We start from the raw sequence: 25,919 nt of genomic DNA, 5'->3' as shown, positions 1-25,919 counted from the left end.
GCTAAAGAGCTGCCTCATCCTCCTGTCTGCTCTGCTTGTCAGGGATTATGATCCTGAATACAGCTGATAAGATCTTAAGCTGAATCTCTGTAGGAATGGAGCTCATGAGGAGACATGAAGTACAGAGAGGATGGACAGGACAGACTAATGGTAATGGAGACTGCATACAAGTGCTGCTGCTCATTACCCACATCCCCACCATCTCCCTGTACTTCATGTCTCCTCATGAACTCCATTCCTACAGAGGTTCAGCTGAAGACCTTACCAGCTGTATTCGGGATCATCCTGACAAGTAGAGCAGAGAGGAGGATGAGGCAGCTCTTTAGCTCAGTATTGTGAAGTAACTTGTCCTCCTGTGTGATAAGGAGAGGTTGTGTGTACTAATAGGATGGCGGCCATTTTATTTCTCCTAATGATTGCTCCACAGACAAAAAGAGCCATTATAACTAATGAAAGGCATTTGGAAATATATTTATAATAAAGTAATATTTAAGTATTTTCCTTTTCTTAATTCCTGGAGAACCCCTTTAAAGAGACCAGATGTGTATGAAGACTTAGTGGCAATGCTCCATGAGAAAATAATATGCAAAGAGGTATCTCCCAGGGCCTAAGCTTCTTCCATACTCCAGCCAGAATCCTACTCCATACTGAGGAGGAGCAAGCACCCCAAAAAAGCTGTCTATGGATGGATATTTGGCTTAACTATATTCCAGTGTTAAAGGCTTGTTAAAAAGTTGGACTTTGACTCATAGGGAGCCACTTCCACAAAGTGAGGCTAGTTAGATGGTTCTCTTTCCCTGGGAGATACCTCTCTGCATATTACAGGGGTCGTACAGCATCACTCTTGTTAATGAGTTGTGACTGGTATTGCAGCCTAACCTCATTCACGTGAATGGAGCCAAGCTGCAATACTAGACACAGCCTATGGAAAAGAGTGGCGCTGTTTCTGCAAAAGAAACCACCTGTGGCATCCTAGCGTTCATACTTTACTAAGGCCACGTTGTTGCATTTAATCATTTTATTTCTTTGCCATCAAAACACAGTAAATCCGGAAGGGTATCTGCATATTTTATATGGTAAGTAGTCTTGCAAAAACCACTGCTGATATGTAAATTGTCTTTGTTCCTTCTCCAGCGCATGAATATAATATGTGTGATTCCTGAAGTGATCCTAAACCGGTAAACACATCAGTTATGCGCAAGATATTGCCTTTGACTTATTTATAAGGCAAGTCTCTGGGACAGGTGCTTGGAGATCTCAGGCAGTGACAGCAAAGCATCCCGAACGCCGAGCTGAAAATATTACAAGCTGCAAATCAATGTCAATAGCGTTTGTCTAGCCGCTTAACCGGTGGCACACAGTGTAGGAAAACTCCATCATCAGCAGGATTTAGATTTGTTTTTCCATTATGTATATGGCTGTATAAATGCCAACTGCAGAAATATAAATCCCTTACCCTGCAGGTCTTATCCATTGAGGCCGTGGCCACTAGAGAACAGTCCCAGTTGAACTGTGCGCTGCTGATCTCTCCGCGATGACCGATGAGGGTGTGAACCTTCCTGTGCACAAGGGGAAGACGTATAATCAGGGGGCAGTTACAATTACTATTTGAGAAATACATAAAAAGATAATTACAGGGGCGATTCCATCCTAGAACAGGCTCCTTCCGACCTCCTGCCATCTGGATGCGGTGGCCAGAGGTGGTCGGGGGTATGGAAACAGTAGAGCGGGTTGTGCTACGCCGTTTCTGTAGCTTCCATACAGGTGTATAGAAGTAATAGAAAGAGAGTTACACAATAAGCAGGGCTGTTTCTGTAAGGCTACATTCACACTGTCAGTTTTTCATGGCTGTTTTGAATGCGTTTTTCATGGCCTTTAAAGATGGATCATTATTATTGGCTTTTTAAAAAAAATAAAATCCCAACCCCTGCAGTATACAGAATGTCCCCCATAGCGGCCCCCAGCAGCAATAATGTTCCCCACAGTGGCCCCTAGCAGTAATAATGTCGTCTAGAGCAGCCCCCAAAAGTAATATTGTTCCCCACAGTGGCCCACAGCTAGGGATGTCCCAATACCGATACCGGACATTTGGACGAGTACTTGTACTCGTGCAAATGTCGCCAATACCACTGCCGATACTTGATGGCAGTGCAGCGGCGGGTCCCGTGTCCCAGATGATCAGCGGTGGGGACGGTGTTCCGTGAAATTTCCCTACCCTCGTCACTTCCTGTTCTGACGCGGCCGTACCGGACATGACGTTCCCAGCCTTGGAAAGAGGTGTGCAGCGCCGCGCAGGCGCACAACGACGGGGTAGGGAAATTTCACACCAGAGTTAGGGAGAAGGGGCCACCTAATGCGCTTGCACCTTACCTCTGAGCTGGCTCCAGGGCGCTCCCAGCCGATCAGCGTGGGGGCGGGACTTCTGTGCGGCGGCTCCCAAGTCCCATGCGGTTGCCTAGCACTGGGAGGAAATTAAAGCCACTTCCTCCCAGTACTTTGGTGCTTCCGCATGGGAAGGATTACAGCAGGCCAGGTGGGTACGGTGCATGACATGGAGGAGAAATTCAGTTAATTTATCTCCATTTCATGTTCAAACAGTGAATATAAAATAAGGTGGGGGGGGGGGGGGGGGGATGGGCATATAATAGTGATTCCCAACCAGTGTGCCTCCAGCTGTTGCAAAACTACACCTCCCAGCATGTCCGGACAGCCAAAGGCTGTCCGGGCATGCTGGAAGTTGTAGTTTTGCAACAGCTGGAGGCACATTGCTTGGGAAACACTGTAAATATATGCCCATTTATTAATCTATTAACCCTTGTACAAAGGAAACGTAAAGCAGTTGTCCATAGCAACCAAATTCCAGCTTTCATTTTTTTTTATCGCTATCAGCAACTGCGCCGCTGTTTCTTTGTACAAGGTTTGATAAATCTCCCCATGACTAAATTAAATTGAAATTTGCTGTAAAAACATTACCACACCATAATTGGTATCGATAATTGGTATCGGTGAGTACTTAAAAAGTATCGGTACTCGTACTCAGTCTTAAAAACATGGTATCGGGACATCCCTACCCCACAGCAGTAATATATTTCCCCATAGTGGCCCCCAGCAGTAATAATGTACCCCATAGTGGCCCCCAGCAGTGGAATATCCCTCTTGGTGGCCCTCAATGCCCCCAGCAGTAATATTGGCCCCCATAGTGGCCTCCAATATCCCCCAGCGGTAGTAAAGTGTCTCCTAGTGGCCCCGGCAGGAATAATGCCCCCCCTAGTGGCCACTAATGTCCCCCATAGTGATCTTTTAAAGCCCCAAAAAAAAATACTTCATCCACTTGCAGGCGCAGAGGCAGTCACTCCTCTCTTGTTGCTGAAGGACCTGCCGGAGGAGCTGCGCTCAAGTGTGATGACGTCACCATGCGCTCCCAGCATGATCGCAATTTAAACCAACATTCAGCATCAGGAGAGACGCGGTTGCCTACGTGCATACAAGTGGATGTGTTCATTTTAGTTTAGCGGCCATTAGACGGGTGCACTCCTGTCTAACGGTCGTTAAAAATTGTCTCATTTATTTTACTGGAGTCTCGCCGTGAAAACGGCCAAAAGTAGGACATGTTCTATTTTTTGACAGCCGCTATTCACTGGCTGATAAAAAAAAAACCTGTCATATAAATAGCCCCATTTACTTCATTTTGTTCTAAAAATGGCCGTTAAACGGATTTCTTTCACTGCAGTGTGAATGTAGCCTAACTCCAACTCACTTTTAGGCTCCATTCACACGTCCGCAACGTGTTTTGCGGATCCACGGATCCGCAAAACACGGTCAGCGGCAATGTGCGTTCCGCATTTTGCGGACCGCACATCGCCGGCACTAATAGAATATGCCTGTCCTTGTCCGCAATTGCGGACAAGAATAGGACATGTTCTATTTTTTTGCGGAACGGAAGTGCGGACCCGGAAGTGCGAATCCGCAATTCCGTGTCCGGGCAGCACATCGTGCTGCCCCATAGAAATGAATGGGTCCGCAATTCCGTTCCGCAAAAATGCGAAACGAAATTGCAGACGTGTGAATGGAGCCTTATAGGAAACAGAGCTGGACAGCCCTCATGGCTGTTTCAGTACCTCTGACCACCTCTAGCTGCCGCATCCAGGAGGGACTGGGGTCGGGAGGTGGGGGTGTTGTGGAATGGGACCTGCATAACGTTACCTTTCCTGACATGTCTGTTTTTGTAACTACCTAGATACTCCTTGCAATAACTATTCCGGAGCATCTGTTGTTATGGCTCTATGTTGTGCCGTTACTTTATTATTCCCTCTAGTTATGAATGAATTGCTATTTGTAATGAAGGTCCAGATGGGTGTTACCAGTTGGTGTCAGGTGGTGCAGGGACCCCCCCCAAATGTTAACACCCATCTGAGCCTTCATTGCAGACTGCTGACGGTTCATTCATAACTACTAGCAGGAATAAAATACAGGAATGGCACATCATAGAGTGATAAGAATAGACGCTCCAGAATTATTATTACATAGGGAATGCAAGTAGCCACTAAAACAGACGAGTCAGGAGAGACAGCTCCTCTTCAAATCAGTATTTGCACGTCAAAACTGACAGCAGAACCCGCATAGGGACCATTTTTATGGAAGATTTGTACCTCTTTCATGTTTTGGTCCCATTTCTCATGTTGGCTTACAAATGCTAATGCAAAACTCTGTTGTGCAAAAATGGCCCTGGGCAAGTGGATCTGGAGAATGGCTTTGTTCCACGCCTGCCACGCTGCAGGAGAAAAGAACTCTCTGCAGTACAGAACTATGCCTTTCACTTCTCTTACGGACATTTTAAAAGGGTTTCCCCAGGGTTTGTAAAAAAAAATAAAAAATAAAAAGTCCGATTTTATTTTACCTTGGTATCGCAGGTAGCAATAAGCTGCAATACCAAACAGAACCCATGAGTGATTCTCTTTCTAACCCCATACTTTGCTTATGAACCCTACTTATATTACACTGGATGTATCAAAAAATGAAAGGGGTTGTCCGGGATTTTGATATTGATGGCCTGTCCTCAGAATAGGTCATCAGTGGGAGTCTGTCTCTCAGCACCTCTGCCGATCAGCTGTTTGAAGAAGCCACTGTGCTTGGGACAGCGCTGCAGCCTCCTCCTCACCAAGCACAGGGCCGTACATTGTATAGCGGCTGTGACTGATATTACAGCTCAGGGCTATTCATCTGACAGGGGCTGAGCTGTGCCTAGGCCATGTGACCGATAAACGTGACGTCACTGGCCTAGGAAAAGACTGGAAAGCTCTTCAAACAGCTGAGCGGCGGGGGTGACAAAAGTCTGACCCCACCAATCAGATACTGATGACCTGTCCATATCAAAATCCTGGACAACCCCTTTATTATGCCACAGTTTTGACCGGGTTGCTGAAATTCCATACAGATGCAGCAGAATTAAAGCGGTTGTCCAGGCTTTTACTATTGATGACCTATCCTCGTCGGTAGTCCAACACCCGGCACCCCCACCGATCTGCTTCATGAGGAAACGTGCCGTCTCCCTTCTCTCTTCCTGTCCGCTGCTGCGGTCTATGGTCTTTGCCATAGACAGTAGCGGTGAAGAGGAAGAGAGAAGGGAGACGGCACGTTTCCTCATACAGCGGATCGGTGGGGGTGCCGGGTGTTGGACTACCGACGATCTGATATTGATGACCTATCTTGAGGATAGGTCATCAATAGTAAAAGCCCGGAAAACCCCTTTAACAGTCACGGTCATAACATCATAACTAGATGTGAGTGTGTTAACTCTGCTACATCTGTACAACCATTGCTGCCAGCTCAGAAATACGCAGCAGTTCTTCTTGTACAGTAAAGACCACCCCCATTTTATAGGCCCAGAATAAAATAATTTATGTGGTGTGACCCAAGTAGCCCTATTTTACTAACTATTTTTTCCTGGGTTCCAGGGTACATATACTAACAGTAAAACATCTCAGCTTCTACAGCCCATCATAAGGTATCGAGTGATGGAAATGCTGGCCTACCTGCCGGAAGGAATGTCCCATACAGATACCGTATGATCAAAGGAGCCCGTGATCAGCCGGTCGCCAGTTGTGTTAAATGACAATGAAATGATTTCTGCCGAGTGTCCCTGGAGGTAAAATGAACAGAACCAAATATTAAAAGAACTGTGAGAAAAGGAGATATATTAATCTTAAGCAATGCAGGCGGCTCAGTCACTACGTATTCATATAGTACATAGATCAGACACAGGGTTTTTGCATTGATCTCTGGTTACTCTCCAGACATATGATTTCTAAGTCATATTAAGTAGAATTGGAATTTGCTCCCTGTAATGGCAATGCTAGTGAGTAATAAAAACCTGGAGGTTGTCCTTGCCCTAAATGGATTCCAAAAATATTAATCGCTTCTCTAGATCACATTATACACACAGTAGAGACAAAACCTGTATTCAGATAAAATAACATTAGGACTGAATTCATTTACTGGAATTTCGCTATCTATCCAAAACATTATTCTGTGTGTAGAGACATTAGAATAGAGCTACATATGGAGAAAACAGGTGGAGAAGACATCAATGGTTGTAACGTAAATTTCTAATACTGAAATCAATGTTTCGAAAGATGCTTTATTGTCCGGACACCTAGTTCTTGTCTCTGTGGTTGCACCAGTAGCATTACTGGGCCCGTGTTATATGGCCCCCATTGTGCTATGCAGCACAGATACAGTACCCCAGAGCAGGGGGTATCTGCAAATAGTTTGTTATATACTGTTATGTAATTGTATGCTACCTATTGTTATGTTATGCATTATACCCAGCATAGCTGTGTAAGGGTGGCACAACCAGGGTTAATAATCCTGGCTCAGCCCTTTGCAGGAAGTTGAGTGGGGATCTAGGATCCTCCCCCAGCTCAGTCAGGAGCTGTGCCTTATGCTCCTTCTTTTTAGGCCTAGAAGGTTCCAGAGACTAACAGATCTCTGTGTGAATTACTGCATGATGCAGAAGAGGAGAGAATTGGAGAACTTTGAATTTGCATGGCTGAGCATTGGCATTAGCAAGATTCCGGTCTTAATCTGTGCCCTGCTGCCGTGATATCCGCTACAATTATTAAGAGGTGCAAGCTTCTTGTTTGTGGCGCATCTTATCAGGTCCGTGCGCCAGAACTGATATCTATGCCAGCAAGGGAGCTGGCGTAAGCTTTAGTTTTAATTTAGGAAATTTTCCTGATGCAAATCACAGTAAGGGCTCATGCACACGACTGTATGTATTTTTTCTGCAAAACACGGATCTGCAAAAAAAACGGATGATGCATCCGTATTGCATGCTTTTTTTTTTTTTCCGGATCCTTTGTAACAATGCCTGTCTTTGTCAGCAAAATGGACAACAATAGGACACGGATATACGGAAACAGACCCAAGGGCTCATGCACACAAACATATTTTTTTCCCTGTTTCCGTTCCATTTTTTTACATGTTCGTATGCGGAACCATTCATTTCAATGGGTCTGCAAAAAAACTGAAATTACTGTGTGCATTCTGTTTCCGTATGTCCGTTCCGCAAAGAAATAGAACATGTCTTATTCTTGTCTGTTTTGCGGACGAGGACAGGCATTGTTACAATGGATGCAGCAAAAAAAAATCAACAGATGAAACACGGAGGTCACTCGGATGTCATCCGTTTTTTTTGCAGATCTGTGTTTTGCGGACCGCAAAACACATACGCTCGTTTGCATGAGCCCTAAATCTGTCAAGCCGGCTAGGCCCAGCTCTGCATACTCCCTGCAGAAAAGTGCCGAACAGGGCACAAATACCCCAGAAAAATTGTGTCTTTTTGATGCCAGGGTTGATAAATGTGGGCCACAGTGTCCAAAAGGAACACTTTGTGACTGCTCGGCATCACCGTGTGTACTTTCATCTATAGCCCCTGCCTAGTGATTACACCAGTTTGCTACAGAAATGATGTCGCACATCTGGGGACATTACGATCTGTAGTCCATAAAGTACCTAACGAAAAATAGATTTTAAGGTTAACTGCTCTTCTGGACACAGTACTCAACACAAATCAAGGCGAAGTAAAAGAACTGCATTTCACATCTCTGCAGTCGGCAAGTGGGTGTTCAGCTGGAAACCTTCACCTAAATTACACTGGCGGAGAGGACAGAAGTACAGAAGTCGTTTTATGCTGCCGTAATGAAGGTTGTAAAGAACGAAAACAGCTCTGTGTTTGGGAATAATAAAAACGACTTGTACACAATGTCCGTGTGTTCCAGACTGAACCACAATGCGCCAGGAAATATGGCTGTGAATTCATCTCTGAACTTACGCTTAAGGTGAGTGCTTCTTCTCCAGTCTTTATGTCCCACAGTTTCGCAGTAGTGTCCATGCTTCCAGTTGCTACCAGAGTACTTTGGGGGTTAAACGCAAGACAAACCTGGCAATAAAAGAATATTTCATTAAATATAATATAAATCAATGCTTAAACCAAGGCCGGATAAATCCCACTCATTATGTCTTCTAGGGACTAGAAAATCAGAGTCGGTAACCAGGACTTACTGCTAACCCTGCCAGCAATTTATAATAAGAATAATAGTTATTTATATAGCGCCACCATATTCCGCAGAGGGTTCGTGTACAAAAGACATCACAACTTAAGTGACTAATATACAACTGAAACACTAGGAGTCAGGGCCCTGTTCGCAAGAGCTTACAATCTATGAGGAATTGGGGGTGACACATAAGGTAGTTGATTGTGATATCTAGTAGTCAAGCCATTATTGTACTGAAAGCAGTGGTGTAGGTAGATCTGCTTCAGGCATGGGACTGTTAGACGATCGAGCTCAGACCTGAGGAGTTGGGGAGGGTCTACTCGGGGAACAGTCAGTTTAGGTAGCTTGATAAGCCTGTCTGAAAAGATGTGTTTTTAAGGCACGTTTGAAGGTGGAGAAGTTGTGAATTGACCTGATATTCCGGGCAGAGTATTCCAGAGAGTAGGCGCAGCTCAAGAAAAGTTTTGAAGACGGGAGTGAGAGGTACGAATTATGGAGTATATTAATCTCAGGAGAGCACGAGTAGGGTGGTAGATGGAGATTAGATGTATGGAGGTGGAGGACTGTGGGTGAGAAGTTTGAACTGTGTTCTGTGGTGGATGGGCAACCAGTGAAGTGACTGGCACAGGCTAGTAGCATCAGTGTAGGGGGTGGATGGATAGATGAGCCTGGCTGCAGCATTTAGGACAGACTGAAGGGGGAGAGTTTAATGAGAGGGAGACCTATTAGTAATGCGTTGCAGTAGTCAAGACGAGAATTAATCAAGGCAACAACGAGAGTTTTTGCCGTTTCCACCGTAAGAAAAGGGGGGACTCTGGCGATATTCTTGGGGAACGAAGGAAAGATCAGAGTCAAAAGTGGCCCCAAGACAGCGGGCATGTTACACAGGAGTTATGATAGTGCTGCAGACCGGAATTGAAATATCAAGTTTAGGTGGGTTAGTAGATGGGGGAAAGACAAGAAGTTCAGTTTTAGATACAGAGAGGACATAATGTCAGAGACAGCAATTCCAAAAGTATTCAGATCCAGGTACTTGCTTGAAAACTGTCGGATATTTTTCGTGGAATAACCCCTTCTAAAGGCACAGTCAGCTTGGTTTACATAGACATCTGAGCCAATCGGAACGTGAGGAAATAGATAAAAGCCGAAATAGATTCTCGTCTCTAGTATTATTCTGACAATTCACATTCTTGAAATACAGTTGTGATCCTTACTGACCTAGGAGACGTAATACATACTAGGATTAAATGTAAGAAATTGGGAAAAACTGAGTTTTAACGAATGTGGCCAAGGTGGATGTAAGTTTACAACGTCAACTGTGCACGGACAGAAATGGTTCGCTGGCCGTGGCTTCCCCCCTGCAAAATTAGCTGTATGCCACAGGTGTCAGGAGTAATCTTAAGAGTCAACCCCTCCTCACTGAGATAGTCCTTTAATAAAACTGAAGAGATGTTCCACATATCTGTGTATTTGGGGAATTAAAATTAATAGTGAAAAGTCCACATCAAAATAAGGGAAAAATGATGATAGGACTGATTTGTAACACACATCTGGCTCAGGGGACCCTGACAGACAGCTCAGTAATAAAGAAACGCCTGGCTCACGACTCAGCCTGATATAATGACAGATCTTTACCATGACTCAGAGGCTTTCTGAAAAAAGCCTCAGGTAAACGTCTTTGAAAAAGGGAGGATTATACTGACTGTGTGATAATATAGAGAGAGGAGCAGCACTAAGCAGCGCTTGTCTCTCCCAAGAGAAGAGTGGTGGAGAAGAGGAGAGCTGCTGTATTTGAGCACTTTGAAGTTGGCACTGTTGCAGTGTTGGGCAGACTGGGACTGCATTGGGGCAGTGTGGCTTTTAAATACTAAGGGGGTCATTTACTATGCTGAAATTAGGCGTATTTCAAGTGCAGATAGAGGCACTATCTGCGACTTTGCCCCGCTCACACCAGGTCTAAATAAGTGGATGTGGCATGGGCGGGGAATGGTATGGGTCGGCAGGCCCGTCTCATTTACCGTTTTCTACGCCTTTTTTAGTCGTAGACAAAGGTCTAAATGTAAGACCGCTCAGAAGCTGTCTTACATTTAGAACTGGCGCTGGATGTGCCGAAGTTATGGAGAGGCCGGCACCTCTTCATAACTCTAGCGGATCCACCGCCAGCTTAGGGGTTTATTTAGACCAGCGTCTAAAACGCCAGTCTTAATAAATGCGCCCCTAAGAGCGTTGAAAGAATGCATAAAACATAACTTTAAATAAATCTACCAATAAAAATAATCCAGGTATCATAGATACTACCCCTATGATAACCAGGAGGAAGCCACAAACACCAAAAATACACCAGTTCTTTCAAGGGTACTCGGCGGCACCTACCATGCCTTGACTTCTGGTACAGTGTCCCATCATCCTGAACCAGCCCTAAAAAGGGTCTAAGCATGTGGGCTGAAAGGTCCAATCTAACCCTACGTAGTCTTACCGGGGGATTGCTCTGGCCCTAATACACCTGGACACAAAGCACCCGCCCTGAGAAGGGTGAGCCCATCCAGAAACCTGACCCTTAGGCTACAAGCCCTAAGATAAGCCTGACCCATCAACTGAGTGTGGGTCTTACAAGCATCTGTCACTGATATGGGGACATTGTGGAAGGCACTGTCATGTGGCTGACACAGTAATACACATCTCTACTGCCTCAGAACCTCTACTTCAAGTGTCTTAAAGGGGTCGTCCCATGAAAAATATTCTACAAATTTCAAGCCAGCACCTGGATCTGAATATTTTTGTAATTGCGTGTAATTCTAAAATGTAGTAAAGCCACCGAAATCTAGGTCAAAGTAGGAATGATAAGGAATACTTTGTCCACTGCCATAAAAGGTTAAGAAAATGAGTGACCACAATGCAAAAAATACTAATTCCTGGGGCCTTGTGGTTCTTTATGTCATACAACTCCTTGGTGGCTTTTATTACTTTGTGTCGTATATAATGTTAAGAGACAACTTACAGGAAACAGCCAAGCTACAATGTATAAGGTAGCAAGAGGAGACCTACTTACTATTTCTGCGGTGTGTCCTTTGAAGGTGTGGTAACATTTCCCGGTCTCAGCACTCCATAACTTGCAGGTCTTATCAAAAGATCCAGTGGCTATCTTATCACTGTTGAAATTGAGATTTTATTCTTACATTTCTTTAAATAACGGTTTAGGTAAAGAAGAACATCCAATAGCCATGTTTGTTCTTTGGAAGACCAGAAAACGCCTGATGTGCCAATACTATGTAGGTGTGTAGACTACACTGAACAATGGTCAAATGCCACAATAGTAATCGGCATATACAGTCATTTGCCCGTTGGAAACTATTTGGCTTATTTGGCCTACAAGTTCAAGAAATACTGTATCTGTACCAATTCGTCTACTACTAGGGGTTGTCCAGGAAGATATAATTTCTAACAGGTGCCAGCAGCCTGCCTCCCCTACTGAAAGCATCATACTTCCATGCTCCCCACCGCTCAATCCTCCACACTGACTCACTGTGTCTCCATCTTCTGGTCCAGGGTTTGTTCTCTTCCTCTCTGGCATGGGCATCGTCAGCAGATCCTCTTTAGCCAAAAGCTGGCTTCAGCAGTGATGTGTCCACAAGAGACATGTCACCTCTGAAGCCAGTGGTTGGCTGAAGAACATCAGGTGACCATGCCTCTGCCAGAAAGAGAGAAAACAAACCCCAGACTGGAAGATTGAGACGTGGGGGCCAGCACAGAGGATCGGAGAGGTGGTGAGCAGGTAATTATGATCCTTTCAGTAGGGGAGGCACCTTTTACAAATTATGTATTCCCAGAAAACCCCTTTAACCCATCTAAGGTGAAAAAAAAAAAAAAAATCCAATTAGCAAAAACTCATGAATAAGAAAAAAATATCTACTAGCATGTTGTGCCTATAGCTGCTATAGATATCTATATGTCTCCATAGTTACAAACTACAAAGAAATCTGTGTAGTCTGATCCATAAGTCACACTCCCTTCCATCTGCCCCTATTTATTGCTACACTATAGCATATAGAAAGACACAGGAGAGAAATAGCCAGTCTGTAACCATGGAGACAAATAAGTCTGTACAGGAGCTGTAGACACATGTACAGCAGATGTCTTAGTAAATATATACAGTATATATATATATATATATATATATATATATAAAATATAACAAATATATATATATATATACATACAGACCAAAAGTTTGGACACACCTTCTCATTCAAAGAGTTTTCTTTATTTTCATGACTATGAAGGCATCAAAACTATGAATTAACACATGTGGAATTATATACATAACAAACAAGTGTGAAACAACTGAAAATATGTCATATTCTAGGTTCTTCAAAGTAGCCACCTTTTGCTTTGATTACTGCTTTGCACACTCTTGGCATTCTCTTGATGAGCTTCTCTTGATGAGGTTCACACTTGTTTGTTATGTAAATAATTCCACATGTGTTAATTCATAGTTTTGATGCCTTCATAGTCATGGAAATAAAGAAAACTGTTTGAATGAGAAGGTGTGTCCAAACCTTTGGTCTGTACTGTATATATTGTGAGACAGTGACAGGCCTCATGGCTGTTGAGAGAGACGAATGGCAGGATTACCCATCTCTTTCCCATCAGTGGTCAGGCCTGAGGCAGTAACAGGTACCACAATCAACGGAGCATAAAGCGGTCCTCAAAGTGAGAGGGGTGTCTTGTGTTGTACAGAAGCCTGGAGTGGTTCTGTGTGTGGTCTGAGCTGGGAGCGCTGAGAGACCACGAGGCTGGGATGAGCCTGAGGTTTGGGGGGTCCTGTGACGCCTAGGGATAACGGTCGCATGGTCAGCGTCGGGCGGACGACTAGACCACAATCCTCCAAAAGACACCGGTGTGGTAACAGCCAGGAGGCTGATGGACATTAGGCTGGGAAAGCCGCATGGGTTCACGTGTGTGTGTGAACGGTGACTTAGGTGAGTCAGGGATATACTGTGTTCAGGTAGAGCCCAGCCGGGCAGGCTTTCATTTTGTTTTGTATCCTTTGTTTGTGCTTGTGTCGCAATAAAGTACGAGTTGGGACATGAAAACCTGTTGTCTGCGAAGGTATTTGTGAGGATGATCCCCGGAAAGAAAGCTACCTCTCACAATACGTATATATTATTCCAGCTTCCTCCCATGCAGTGCTATCTTCTCTTACCCATAGGGGTTATTAAATTGGATGGCATAGACCACATTTCGATGGCCTTCCAAGGTATGAAGTTCCTCTCCTGAGGCTGTGTCCCAAACTTTACATGTGCGATCATAACTGCCGGTAATAAAACTAAAAAGAAAAAAAATAATAGTAATTAGATTCTGATTATTGTTTTAATGAAGCAGCATGTCCACATAGTTTATACTCATACATGTGCCACCTTTCTCATGACCGAGATGCCCGATGTTGTGTGACTTACCAATACTTTGGTAAGTATACCATTACTAGTATAATGGTTGGCCTAACTCAGGGATGGCCTACCTGCAGCTCTCCAGCTGTAAAACGACAACTCCCACCATGCGCTGCTGTAGGCTGAAGGTCAGAACTTTGGTTGCCTGCAAGTCACTGTAATGCAGCAAATTTACTGCATATCACAGGAGACCTCCATGCTGCCCTAGCTCCCAAAAAATCTTAGAAAAAATGTAAACTCACTGTCACGAACCAGGGGTTGTGAACCCACTGTGCCACGTGTCCTACCTCCTCTAAGGGCACTGTCTAAGTGAGTCCCTCATTCTTTACAGTACCCCTAATGGTGGGGATAGACTTTCCCAAGGGGAACACCAGGTCGCTACCTCTTGAGGAGGATTGGCACACAAGGCAGCTGGACCAGGCAGACCAGGAGGTACCTGAGAAAGGCACCAGAAGCACAGGTGTAGTCAGGCAGACAGAGTCGTTACCAGGAGCAACAGTGCAGGACCAAGGGATGAGGCAGAGGTGAAGTCAAACAGGCAACAGGCCATTGCAGATGGCACAGGTACAGGTCAGGCAATCCGGGTCAGATTCAAGGCAAGCAGGTAGGGATCAAACAGGTAGCAGCGTCCAAATGAGATTCAAAATGAGTAAAATGCTGCTGTGGACTCCAGGGTAATGTTTGCGCTACCAGAAAAGCCTTTACCTGGATTTGGCTGCACCCTCTTTTCTAACATGGTCATATACAACCCCAATCTAGGACAAGAGATGGATTGTACAGGGGATGTCTTGCTAGGATTCACTAGGCAGATATCTTACAAATCAAGACAACCTCCAGCTCTATAGCTTTATCAGGGTGCATGCACACAGCAGATTTGCTCAGACTGCACCCATTTATCTGAATAGCGCTTTCAGAAGTGTATTAAATATTCTGACAAAGAAAATAATACAGTATATATCGCACATCCACATCTCAGCTTCATTTATAAACTGCACATTTATATACTATTTGATCAAAGGCCCACTCACCACGTCAAGGTGACCTTTTTCAAGTAGGTCCCTACTCTAAATTAGTGCAGCACCACATGACGAGCACTATCACCGCAACACTACACCCGAAGGCAGAGCAACCCAGTAGCTCAACAACACCCCTGCTGTCAGGCTAAGCCTCCCATTGCACTGTGCCTGTGGGTTGCTGCCGCCCAGTGCCATAGACCAGTTCTAAAATAGTCGTCTGCAACCTGCTGTCTCACAAGTCACACATATTTTAGTGTCCCATGCTTTTCTGTGTGTTAATGCCTAAATTGGACATTTGATAACTTGCAAAGGAACATCAGAGAAGAGAAGCTTCCAGCATTGTGTTGCATCTTTAGAGCAGAAGGAGTATTTCCAGGATCCACAAGCATCATGGACGGGTATCAGAGAGGGGTAGGGTGCAGCCCATATCATGCTGCACTGAACAGACCACATCATTGCTGAACAAGGCAGCCCGAGAGCTGTCACTAAGGTGTCAATGTTCTCACTGATGGGGGAAATGGAGAGGTCAGGCATGTTGAGGGACGAGAAATAAAAAAAAAAAAAGAGCACTTTTCTATGCAGTGCTGGGTGTTGTCTCATAGAGGTTTCATTGCACACACATCAATCCTTTGTTTCAGCACTGAGCAGAGATCTCCTTACCTGGATCCAGATTTATTAAATGCCACATTTGTCAGAGGCAAGATGTGAGCTCTGAGCACCTGAAAAGATACAAGAGCTAGTTAGACCAGAGCGGACACAATCACAAGAAGTGTAGAGACAGCGGAGGGCATCTCGTGCTTGGGAAACCTGACATTCCTCCTAGAGATGAGCAGTTTGATTAATGAACTCCATGTTGTTGACTGGATTTCTATCTTCTGTGTATGGAGGTTAGCGCCTGAACAGCACGTTAATGAGCAAAAGGTTAGCGAATTACGCATTCTCACAGATTTCTATCATTCATCAAGCTGACGTACATACACAATACTGCTCTGCCAAAAAAGACTGCCCATGACCTCCTAGGGGTGCTGCCACAATACGTTTTTTGGTTCCCCCAAAAAAACACATTAAAAAAAACGCCATCCTAGTGCTGTGTGTTTTGTTTTGGGGGGGGAGGGTTGTTGTTTTTTGCATTTTTCTGTTTTTGCTGCCTTTTTTGTTACAAATAACGGGGAACATTTATTAAGCTATCCAGAACAGTGGCTTAGAAAATTTGTAGATATTGTCGCGCGTCATACTTGCAGCAAAATCGGTAAATTTTCTCCACTTTTCTGAAGTGGTGCAAAAGTAGGCTTTGCGAGGGTGGGGAGGGCACGGCGCAGCAGGGCCAACATATTTATCTTTATCTGTAGATGACAGTCGGTCGCTCGGTCATCAGGAGGAGATGCGCCAAATCTATCATCTATTTTGATCAAAAATGCGCGCAAAAAGAGCTTTGAATTTTCATGTAGAGCAGGGATGGCCAACCTGCGGCTCTCCAGCTGTTGCAAAACTACAACTCCCAGCATGCCTAGTCTGCCTACAGCTATCAGCCTACAGCAGGGCATGGTGGGAGTTGTAGTTTTACAACAGCTGGAGAGCCGCAGGTTGGCCAGCCCTGATGTAGAGTAAGTATAGCAGAAATGCAATTCAGAGTAACCCATGATTCCAGTGTTTGCATGCGTCATTGCACACAATGCAGTGCTCTGCTCAATATAGGGGGGGAAAGTCATCATTCCCTTTTTCCTCTTTTTGGCGTAGAAAAGTCGCAAATCCACCAGTGGATTTGCGACTTTTCTATGCATTTGCGACTCTTCTACTTCCAGTCTACATTTTATGCCGCCCTTGCCAAGTCTAGGGGACATGACGAGGACGGGGCTAGAAACGGGTGTAAATAATGAGTGAAATCTACGGCAGCTCAGCGCTGCCATAGATTTCCTTCCAGTGGCCGGAGAGCCGGAGGAGGCAGGAAATTTATAATAAGGCCTGCGCCTCATGAGAAATGACATGCTTCCTTCTGCAGCCACAGGCCCAATAGAGACCCACGTAGCACACACTGGCCTTGACAAATCAGGGCCATAGTGTTTGCCATGGCAGCGTCCATCTGTACTGTATTTCACATTGATGAGGATTGGTCATTATCATTACAGTGCACAACCGCTTCAGGAAGCAGAGATTTTCCATTTTTTATTCCCCAACTTTTTTATTTTTCTGTTCATATAGCAATACAAAGGCTAATTTTTTGCGGGACAAATTGTACTCGCTAAGGGTGAAATTTTATATTGTATGGCTGCTTTCAGACTCGCAGGGCAGCTCCCGTCCTGAACTCCTAGCACTGCCGGGGTCGCATAGCGTTATAATGATTTCTGATGCTATGTAACCCTTACAGTTCTGGAATGTATTGGATAACATTGACAGCATTACAAATTTGAATATCGTGCCAAAACCAGTAGTGAAGCCTATCCAGACATAAGGTATAATGGAAAGATCTGCACCCCAAGGGAAAGATCTGTATCCTAAAACGCCCGTACCAATAATATATAAAAATATTTATACCGTAATAGTGCAACGGAAAAAAAAATATATCTAAATAACCGATTTGCCGTTTTTGTTTTTTGGTCACTTCAGCACCCCCAAAATATTGAATAAAAAGTGATCAAAAAGTCGTACACATCCCGAAATGGTATCTATAAAAACTGTAGACCAGCCAGCAAAAATTAAGCCCTCACAAAGCCTCTTATAGATCTTTTTTATCTAACTATTTTAAAAAATCTGACTATACATAACATTGTACCTTACACTGTTAAATATATATGCATCACTGGTGTTGTTACCACCTGAGCTCATCTGAGCGAGGCGGGGGCTATTTTTCACCAGTTGAGCACATATACATTCCCCTGTGGGCGATACCAGGTGGTGTAGGTTTTGGCTAACACCCATCTCCAGCTTTCCCCTGCTGCTCATGACCTATTTGTTTAAGTCCTCTGAGCGCTCAAGTGTCTTACTGTTCCATATGGGGAATGTTTTATTAGGTTTTCACTCCTGTTTCCACTGGTTTTAGTGTATATCAATTTTAAAAAAATGCTGTTTTATACACTTTACACACCTCATCTTCCCTTGTTTTCCATGAATTAATATATGAGATAGACTCATTGCAAAGCGAGATATTTCAAGCCTTTATTTGTTATAATTTGGATGATTATGTCTTACAGCTTATGAAAACCCCAAAGTCACAATCTCAAAAAATTAGAATATTACATGAAATCAATAAAAAGAAGGATGTTAAATAGAAAAACATCAATTACTGCCTCAATGCGGTGTGGCATGGATGCTATCAGCCTATGGCACTGCTGAGGTGTTATGGAAGACCAGGATGCGCCAATAGCAGCCTTCAGCTCTTCTGCATTGTTCATGTCTCTCATCTTTCTCTTGGCAATGCCCCATAGATTCTCTATGGGGTTCAGGTCAGGCAAGTTTGCTGGCCAATCAAGCACAGGGATTCCATGGTCATTGAACCAGGTTTTGGTACTTTTGGCAGTGTGGGCAGGTGGCAAGTCCTGCTGGAAAATGAAGTCACCACCTCCAAGAAGCTCGTCTGTGGAAGGAAGCATGAAGTGCTCCAAAATCTCCTGGTAGACGGCTGTGTTGACTCTGGACTTAATGAAGCACAGTGGACCAACACCAGCAGATGACGTGGCTCCGCAAATCAACACATAGTAACATAGTATATAAGGCGAAAAAAAGACATTTGTCCATCCAGTTCGGCCTGTTATCCTGTAAGTTGATCCAGAGGAAGGCAAAAAAAAAATGTGAAGTACAATCCAATTTTCCCCACTTAAGGGGGAAAAAATTCCGTCCCGACTCCAATCAGAATAACTCCCTGGATCAACGACCCCTCTCTAGTAGCCATAGCCTGTAATATTATTACACTCCAGAAATACATCCAGGCCCCTCTTGAATTCCTTTATTGTACTCACTATCACCACCTCCTCAGGCAGAGAGTTCCATAGTCTCACTGCTCTTACCGTAAAGAATCCTCTTCTATGTTTGTGTACAAACCTTCTTTTCTCCAGACGCAGAGGATGTCCCCTCGTCACAGTCACAGTCCTGGGGATAAATAGATGATGGGAGAGATCTCTGTACTGTCCCCTGATATATTTATACATAGTAATTAAATCTCCCCTCAGTTGTCTTTTTTCTAAAGTGAATAACCCTAATGTTGATAATCTTTCACAGACTGTGGAAACTTCACACTGGACTTCAAGCATTTTGCATTGTGTGCCTCTCCGTTCTTCCTCCAGACTCTGGGTCCTTGGTTTCCAAATGTTCTCTCTATACAGGAAAGACAGAGAAGGCAAGAGGGGTGGCCCTGTATGTGAAAGATAGCATGAAATCTAATTTGATACAAGTTAGCGAGACCAATTTAGAGTCAGTTTGGGTTACCTTACAGCTTGATAATCATAAGGTAACTCGTGTAGGTGTGATAAATAGACCACCTAGCCAAGTCAAAGAATTAGATGATCTACTAGTTGAGGAAATAGCTAAAATGACATTGAAGGGGGAAGTTATCATTATGGGAGACTTTAATCTTCCTGATGTAAACTGGAAAACCAAAATAGCTAGTTCTGCCAGGAGTACAGATATTCTAAATTCCCTACTGGGATTATCTCTACAGCAAGTAGTTGAGGAGCCAACCCGGAAGGAGTCCATTTTAGATTTAGTATTCACAAATGGGAATTTGGTATCTGATATTACTGTAGGGGAAAGCTTGAGATCTAGTGATCACTAGTCAGTGTGGTTTACTATAAGTACAGTGACTGAGTCACACCACACAAAAACAAAAGTTTTAGATTTTAGAAAAACTGACTTTTCTAAAATTAAATTAGTGGTATACGAGTCCCTATCAGATTGGAACAATTTCCATGGAGTCCAGGAGAAATGGGACTACTTAAAAGTGGCACTATTGAAGGCAACAGAAAATTGCATTAGGCTTGTCAGTAAAAGGAAAAAAAGGAAGAGACCACTGTGGTACTCAGCAGAAGTAGCCAAAATCATTAAAAACAAAAAGATAGCATTTAGTAATTATAAAAATTAAAAAAAAAAAGAGGATGACAGGCAAATTTATAAGATTAGGCAGAGAGAGGCCAAACAAGTTATAAGAGCTTCTAAAGCACAGGCAGGAGAGAAATTAGCTCAGTCAGTGAAAAAAGGCGATAAGACATTCTTCAGATACATAAATAAAAAAAGGAAACTAAAACAAGGAATTAGCAAATTAAAAACAAAAGAAGGAAGGTATATGGAAGAAGATAAAGAACTAGCTGACTGCCTCAATGAATACTTCTGTTCAGTTTTTACAAAGGAAAATGAAGGAAAAGGACCTCAGTTAGGAAAGAAGACTAATGAATCTTCTGATGCATGTGTCTTTACAGAGGAAGAGGTTCTAAGTCAGCTGTCTAAAATTAATACAAATAAGTCACAGGGGCCTGATGGGATACACCCAAAGCTATTAAAAGAGCTCAGCGGCGAACTAGCAAAACCATTAACAGATTTATTTAACCAATCACTGGCAACAGGAGTCGTCCCAGAAGATTTGAAATTGGCAAATGTTGTGCCCATTCACAAGAAAGGTAGTAGGGAGGAATCGGGCAACTATAGGCCAGTAAGCCTGACATCAATAGTGGGGAAATTAATGGAAATCATACTTAAGGAGAGGATTGTGGAACATCTAAAATCCCATGGATTGAAAGATGAAAAACAGCATGGGTTTACTTCAGGGAGATCATGTCAAACTAATCTTATTGATTTTTTTGATTGGGTAACTAAAATAATAGATGGCGGAGGTGCAGTAGACATCGCTTATCTAGACTTTAGTAAGGCTTTTGATACTGTCCCACATAGAAGGCTTATCAATAAATTGCAGTCTTTGTGCGTGGACTCCCGTATTGTTGAATAGATTAGGCAGTGGCTGAGGGACAGACAACAGAGGGTTGTAGTCAATGGAGTATATTCAGACCATGGTCTTGTTACCAGTGGGGTACCTCAGGGATCTGTTCTGGGACCCATATTGTTTAATATCTTTATCAGCGAAATTGCAGAAGGCCTCGATGGTAAGGTGTGTCTTTTTGCTGATGACACAAAGATTTATAACAGGGTTAATGTTCCTGGAGGGATACACCAAATAGAAAAGGATTTAGGAAAACTAGAGGAATGGTCAAAAATCTGGCAACTAAAATGTAATGTTGATAAGTGCAAGATAATGCACCTGGGGCATAAAAACCCAAGAGCAGAATATAAAATCAGTGATACAGTCCTAACCTCAGTATCTGAGGAAAAGGGATTTAGGGGTCATTATTTCAGAAGACTTAAAGGTAGGCAGACAATGTCATAGAGCAGGAGGAAATGCTAGCAGAATGCTTGGGTGTATAGGGAGAGGCATTACCAGTAGAAAGAGGGAGGTGCTCATGCCGCTCTACAGAGTACTAGTGAGACCTCATTTGGAGTATTGTGTGCAGTACTGGAGACCATATCTCCAGAAGGATATTGAAACTTTGGAGAGAGTTCAGAGAAGAGCTACTAAACTAGTACATGGATTGCAGGATAAAACTTACCAGGAAAGATTAAAGGACCTTAACATGTATAGCTTGGAAGAAAGACGAGACAGAGGGGATATAGAAACTTTTAAATACATAAAGGGAATCAACAAGGTAAAAGAGGAAAGAATATTTAAAAGAAGAAAAACTGCTACAAGAGGACATAGTTTTAAATTAGAGGGGCAAAGGTTTAAAAGTAATATAAGGAAGTATTACTTTACTGAGAGAGTAGTGGATGCATGGAATAGCCTTCCTGCAGAAGTGGTAGCTGCAAATACAGTGAAGGAGTTTAAGCATGCATGGGATAGGCATTATAAGGGCATCCGTCATATAAGATAGGGCCAGGGGCTATTCATAGTATTCAGTATATTGGGCAGATTAGATGGGCCAAATGGTTCTTATCTGCCGACACATTCTATGTTTCTATGCAAAAGTTGCTCTCATCAGAAAAGAGGACTTTGGACCACTGAGCAACAGACCAGTTCTTTTTTTCTTTAGCCCAGGTAAGACGCTTCTGACGTATTTCAGTAGAGGCTTGACAAGAGGAATACGACATGTGAAGCCCATGTCCAGGACCCGTCTGTGTGTGGTGGCTCATGATGCACTAACTCCAGCCTCAGTCCACTCCTTGTGAAGGTCCCCAACACTCTTGAATTGGCCTTTTCCTGACAATCCTCTCCAGGCCACGGTCATCCCTGCTGCTTGTGCACCTCCACACTTGTTCCTTCCATATAACTTTCTATTAATGTGCTTTGATGCAGCACTTTGGGAACATCCAACTTCTTTTGCAATTACCTTTTGAGGCTTTCCCTCCTTATGGAGGTTGTCAATGATGGTTTTCTGCACAACTGTCAGGTCAGCAGTCTTTCCCATGATTGTGATTCCTACTGAACCAGACTGAGAGACAATTTACAGGCTCAGAAACCCTTTGCTCAGGGGGTATGGATTAATTAGCTGACTAGAGTGTGATGCTTTTAACCTAGAATATTGAACTTTTGCACGATGTTCTAATTTTTCGAGTTTCACCTGTATGTAAATGTTATACAACACATTCCACAACTATAAGGGTTACATAGCATCATAAATCAATATAATGCTATGTGACCCCGGCAGTGCTGGAAGTTCAGGACGGGAGCTGCCCTGCGAGTCCGGAGCGTGACACTCGCTCGTCTGAAAGCAGCCTATATGATGTAGTTGGAAAAAATTCCAAATGGGGTGGAATTGGAAAATTGACCTGTTAACTTCAGTTAGTACAATTTTGTGTATAGTCAGATTTTTTTCTTAAGTTAGATTAAAAAAATGATCTATGAGGAGCTGTGTGAGGGCTCAATTTTTGCTGGCTGGTCTACAGTTTTTATAGATACCATTTTGGGGTGTGTACGACTTTTTGATCACTTTTTATTCAATATTTTGGGGGTGCTGAAGTGACCAAAAAACAAAAACGACAAATTGGATGTTTAGATTTTTTTTTTCCGTTGCACTATTACGGTATAAATATTTTTATATATTATTGGTACGGGCGTTTTGGGATACAGATCTTTCCATTACACCTTATCTCTGGGTAGGCTTCACTACTGGTTTTGGCTCACATTAACTGATGGAAATAACTGACCAAATCACAGAAGTGTGAACTTGCCAGGAGAAGTACGTCCAGGTTCCGAATCTAGGGCATCACCTTCCGTTACATTCTTCAAGGATAAGCACAAACTGAGAGGGGTGACATGCAGTGTCCCAAACCTGGCTTTTATTAACCATGTCATTCAGGCTGCCAGGAAATGCATTATTAAAGGACATGTATTGATTGTGGATCCTTGTGACCCAAGCCATAGAAGGATGTATAAAAATGACTCACACGGTGTCTGGGAACTACGTAACGCTACCAAAATAAACTTCCAAGTTACGACTTTCAGCTCACTGTAAGATTGGTAGAGGAGCAAAGTAAATGAGCGGAAAACCGATTTCACACTTCAGTTTCTGCATTACAAGCCTTGCCGAACATCACATAAAAAGTGCATCTACAGGAGTTATGGGATTAAACACCCCCCTACATAGACAGGCTGGGGATTAAACACCCCCCTACATAGACAGGCTGGGGATTAAACACCCCCCTACATAGACAGGCTGGGGATGTATGATCCCAAGCCATGGTGATGGGACGTAATGCTCCATTGTACGCTGTCCGAGGAGTCTGGGTTACAGTGTGTGCATATATGTCCGATCATGCTGATAGGACAGGGGGGAGTGCCATGGTGGTAGGTGCATGTCATGTCTCTTTTTAACCCTTTAAAAACACTTTATTCGCAGACAACCATAGCCTAGCGATGTGAAACGGGATGTTGACATCGGTGGAGCCCAGCGTAGCATCGCAGGCCGGGAGATGAAGGAGTGGGAAGCTGGCGCCAGTAAGCAGGTAGGTATTCTTTCCGTTGCAGGTCCGGAATTCTTGCACAACCCTATTAAAGGGGTTATGCAATAGTACAAATACCCCCACCATAATGCCCGGACCCCTCCTATAGATGATACTTACCCAGTCCCAGGTACCTACGTCCCTCCAGATTGCTGCATGGCCACCGAGGCATCTCCCCGTTGTGGATCAAAACATCTGGCGATGGGGGAGCAGCCAATAGCAGGCTGTGATGGTGGCCTTTAAGGTGTCCATATGCCTTTGCTAGCATTTGTCCTCACAACATCCCCATACACATACATGCTTGGCTGGGTTGAGCATGCATGTGTTCTGAATAGGGAGAGGTTGAAACCGCCACATGCAGCTTATCTACTGTATCTACTGCCTTTTTTTCCCCCCGTAGGAGAATCAGGACACCCACATACACATTAGGCTACTTTAACACTGGCGTTTTGGTTTCCGTTTGTGAGATCCGTTCAGGGCTCTCAAAAGCGGTCCAAAACGGATCATTTTGCCCTAATGCATTCTGAATGGAAAAAGGATCCGCTCAGAATGCATCAGTTTGCCTCCGTTCAGTCTCCATTCCGCTCTGGAGGCAAACACAAAAACGCGGCTTGCAGCGTTTTGGTGACCGCCTGACGATGGTCCTGACACACAATGTAAGTCAATGGGGACGGATCCGTTTTCACTGACACAATATAGCACAATAGAAAATGGACCCGTCCCCCATTGACTTTCAATGGTGTTCAAGACGGATCCGTTTTGGCTATGTTAAAAAAATATATACAAACGGATCTGAATAGATGCGGACGGTTGTAACATCTAAACGGATGCGTTTGTGCAGATCCATGACGGATCCGCACCAAACGCGAGTGTGAAAGTAGCCAGATGGTCAGCCGGTCCCACTGAAATCAGCGGGCTCGGTCAACGTTCGTCTAATGTGTATAGATCCGCGCAGTGTGGTATATATAATCCAGTGGAGAAAATGTTTGATTATGAATGAAACAGCTCATCATGGCGTATCCTGCAGTTCTCTCCATTGCTCTGTATAACCAGGGATATAACCTGACAGCTAGAAAAGATGACTGCTATTAGTTATCCATATGTAAGTAATGCAGTCAGGAGATTCTTTTTTTACTCTGTTGTATGAATAGTGCAAGATCGCCCTCTACTGACCGCAACAGCTAACTGATACCTCTAGTATGCACATTTTCTCCACACTCCATCCATACAGTAATTCTGTGTTCAGATCAGAACATTGCATACAATAGTAAAAACTGGTAATCCAAAGGTGGTCCTGCCCGCCCCAGTCTCTGACCTTAAACAGATAGAACTTGTGGTGGTCCTGCCCGCCCCAGTCTCTGACCTTAAACAGATAGAACTTGTGGTGGTCCTGCTGTCCTATCTTCTCTTGCAGCCGTAGGATGAGTTGCTTCACTTGCTCGGTGCGGGAGGCAGTGATTAGAGGCTCGGCTCTTCTGATTTCTTCTACAAGCAGGTCCACATTAGTCCTTTAAAAGGCAGGAGAGTCACTTGTCAATGTCTTTCCTACAAATCTCTCTAGATTTCTGGATTTGACTCCTATTACCGCCGCACTACAGTCAGCTCCATAAATATTGGGACATCGACACAATTCTACTATTTTGGCTCTATTCACCACCACAATGGATTTGAAATTAAACAAACAAGATGTGCTTTAACTGCAGACTGTCAGCTTTAATTTGAGGGTATTTACATCCAAATCAGGTGAACGGTGTAGGAATTACAACAGTTTGCATATGTGCCTCCCACTTGTTAAGGGACCAAAAGTAATGGGACAATTGGCTTCTCAGCTGTTCCTTGGCCAGGTGTGTGTTATTCCCTCATTATCCCAATTACAATGAGCAGATAAAAGGTCCAGAGTTCATTTCAAGTGTGCTATTTGCATTTGG

General features: G+C 43.8%; 1 protein-coding gene across 1 annotated transcript in view; it reads right to left on the bottom strand.

The window, feature by feature from the left end:
* The window catches only part of DAW1 (dynein assembly factor with WD repeats 1), a 50,395-nt gene that overhangs the window by 13,664 nt on the left and 10,812 nt on the right, over positions 1-25,919 (bottom strand). Inside the window, exons 3-9 of the mRNA XM_040431007.1 lie at positions 25,355-25,499; positions 15,679-15,737; positions 13,759-13,881; positions 11,605-11,704; positions 8,333-8,440; positions 6,033-6,139; positions 1,457-1,559 (exon numbers count right to left, since the gene is read on the bottom strand). Coding sequence (XP_040286941.1) covers positions 1,457-1,559; positions 6,033-6,139; positions 8,333-8,440; positions 11,605-11,704; positions 13,759-13,881; positions 15,679-15,737; positions 25,355-25,499 — 745 coding nt within the window. The remainder of the gene's footprint in view (positions 1-1,456; positions 1,560-6,032; positions 6,140-8,332; positions 8,441-11,604; positions 11,705-13,758; positions 13,882-15,678; positions 15,738-25,354; positions 25,500-25,919) is intronic.

This window comes from Bufo bufo, chromosome 4 (assembly GCF_905171765.1).
Source record: "Bufo bufo chromosome 4, aBufBuf1.1, whole genome shotgun sequence".
Lineage (NCBI taxonomy): Eukaryota > Metazoa > Chordata > Amphibia > Anura > Bufonidae > Bufo > Bufo bufo.
This window is presented reverse-complemented; position numbering and strand designations above follow the sequence as displayed.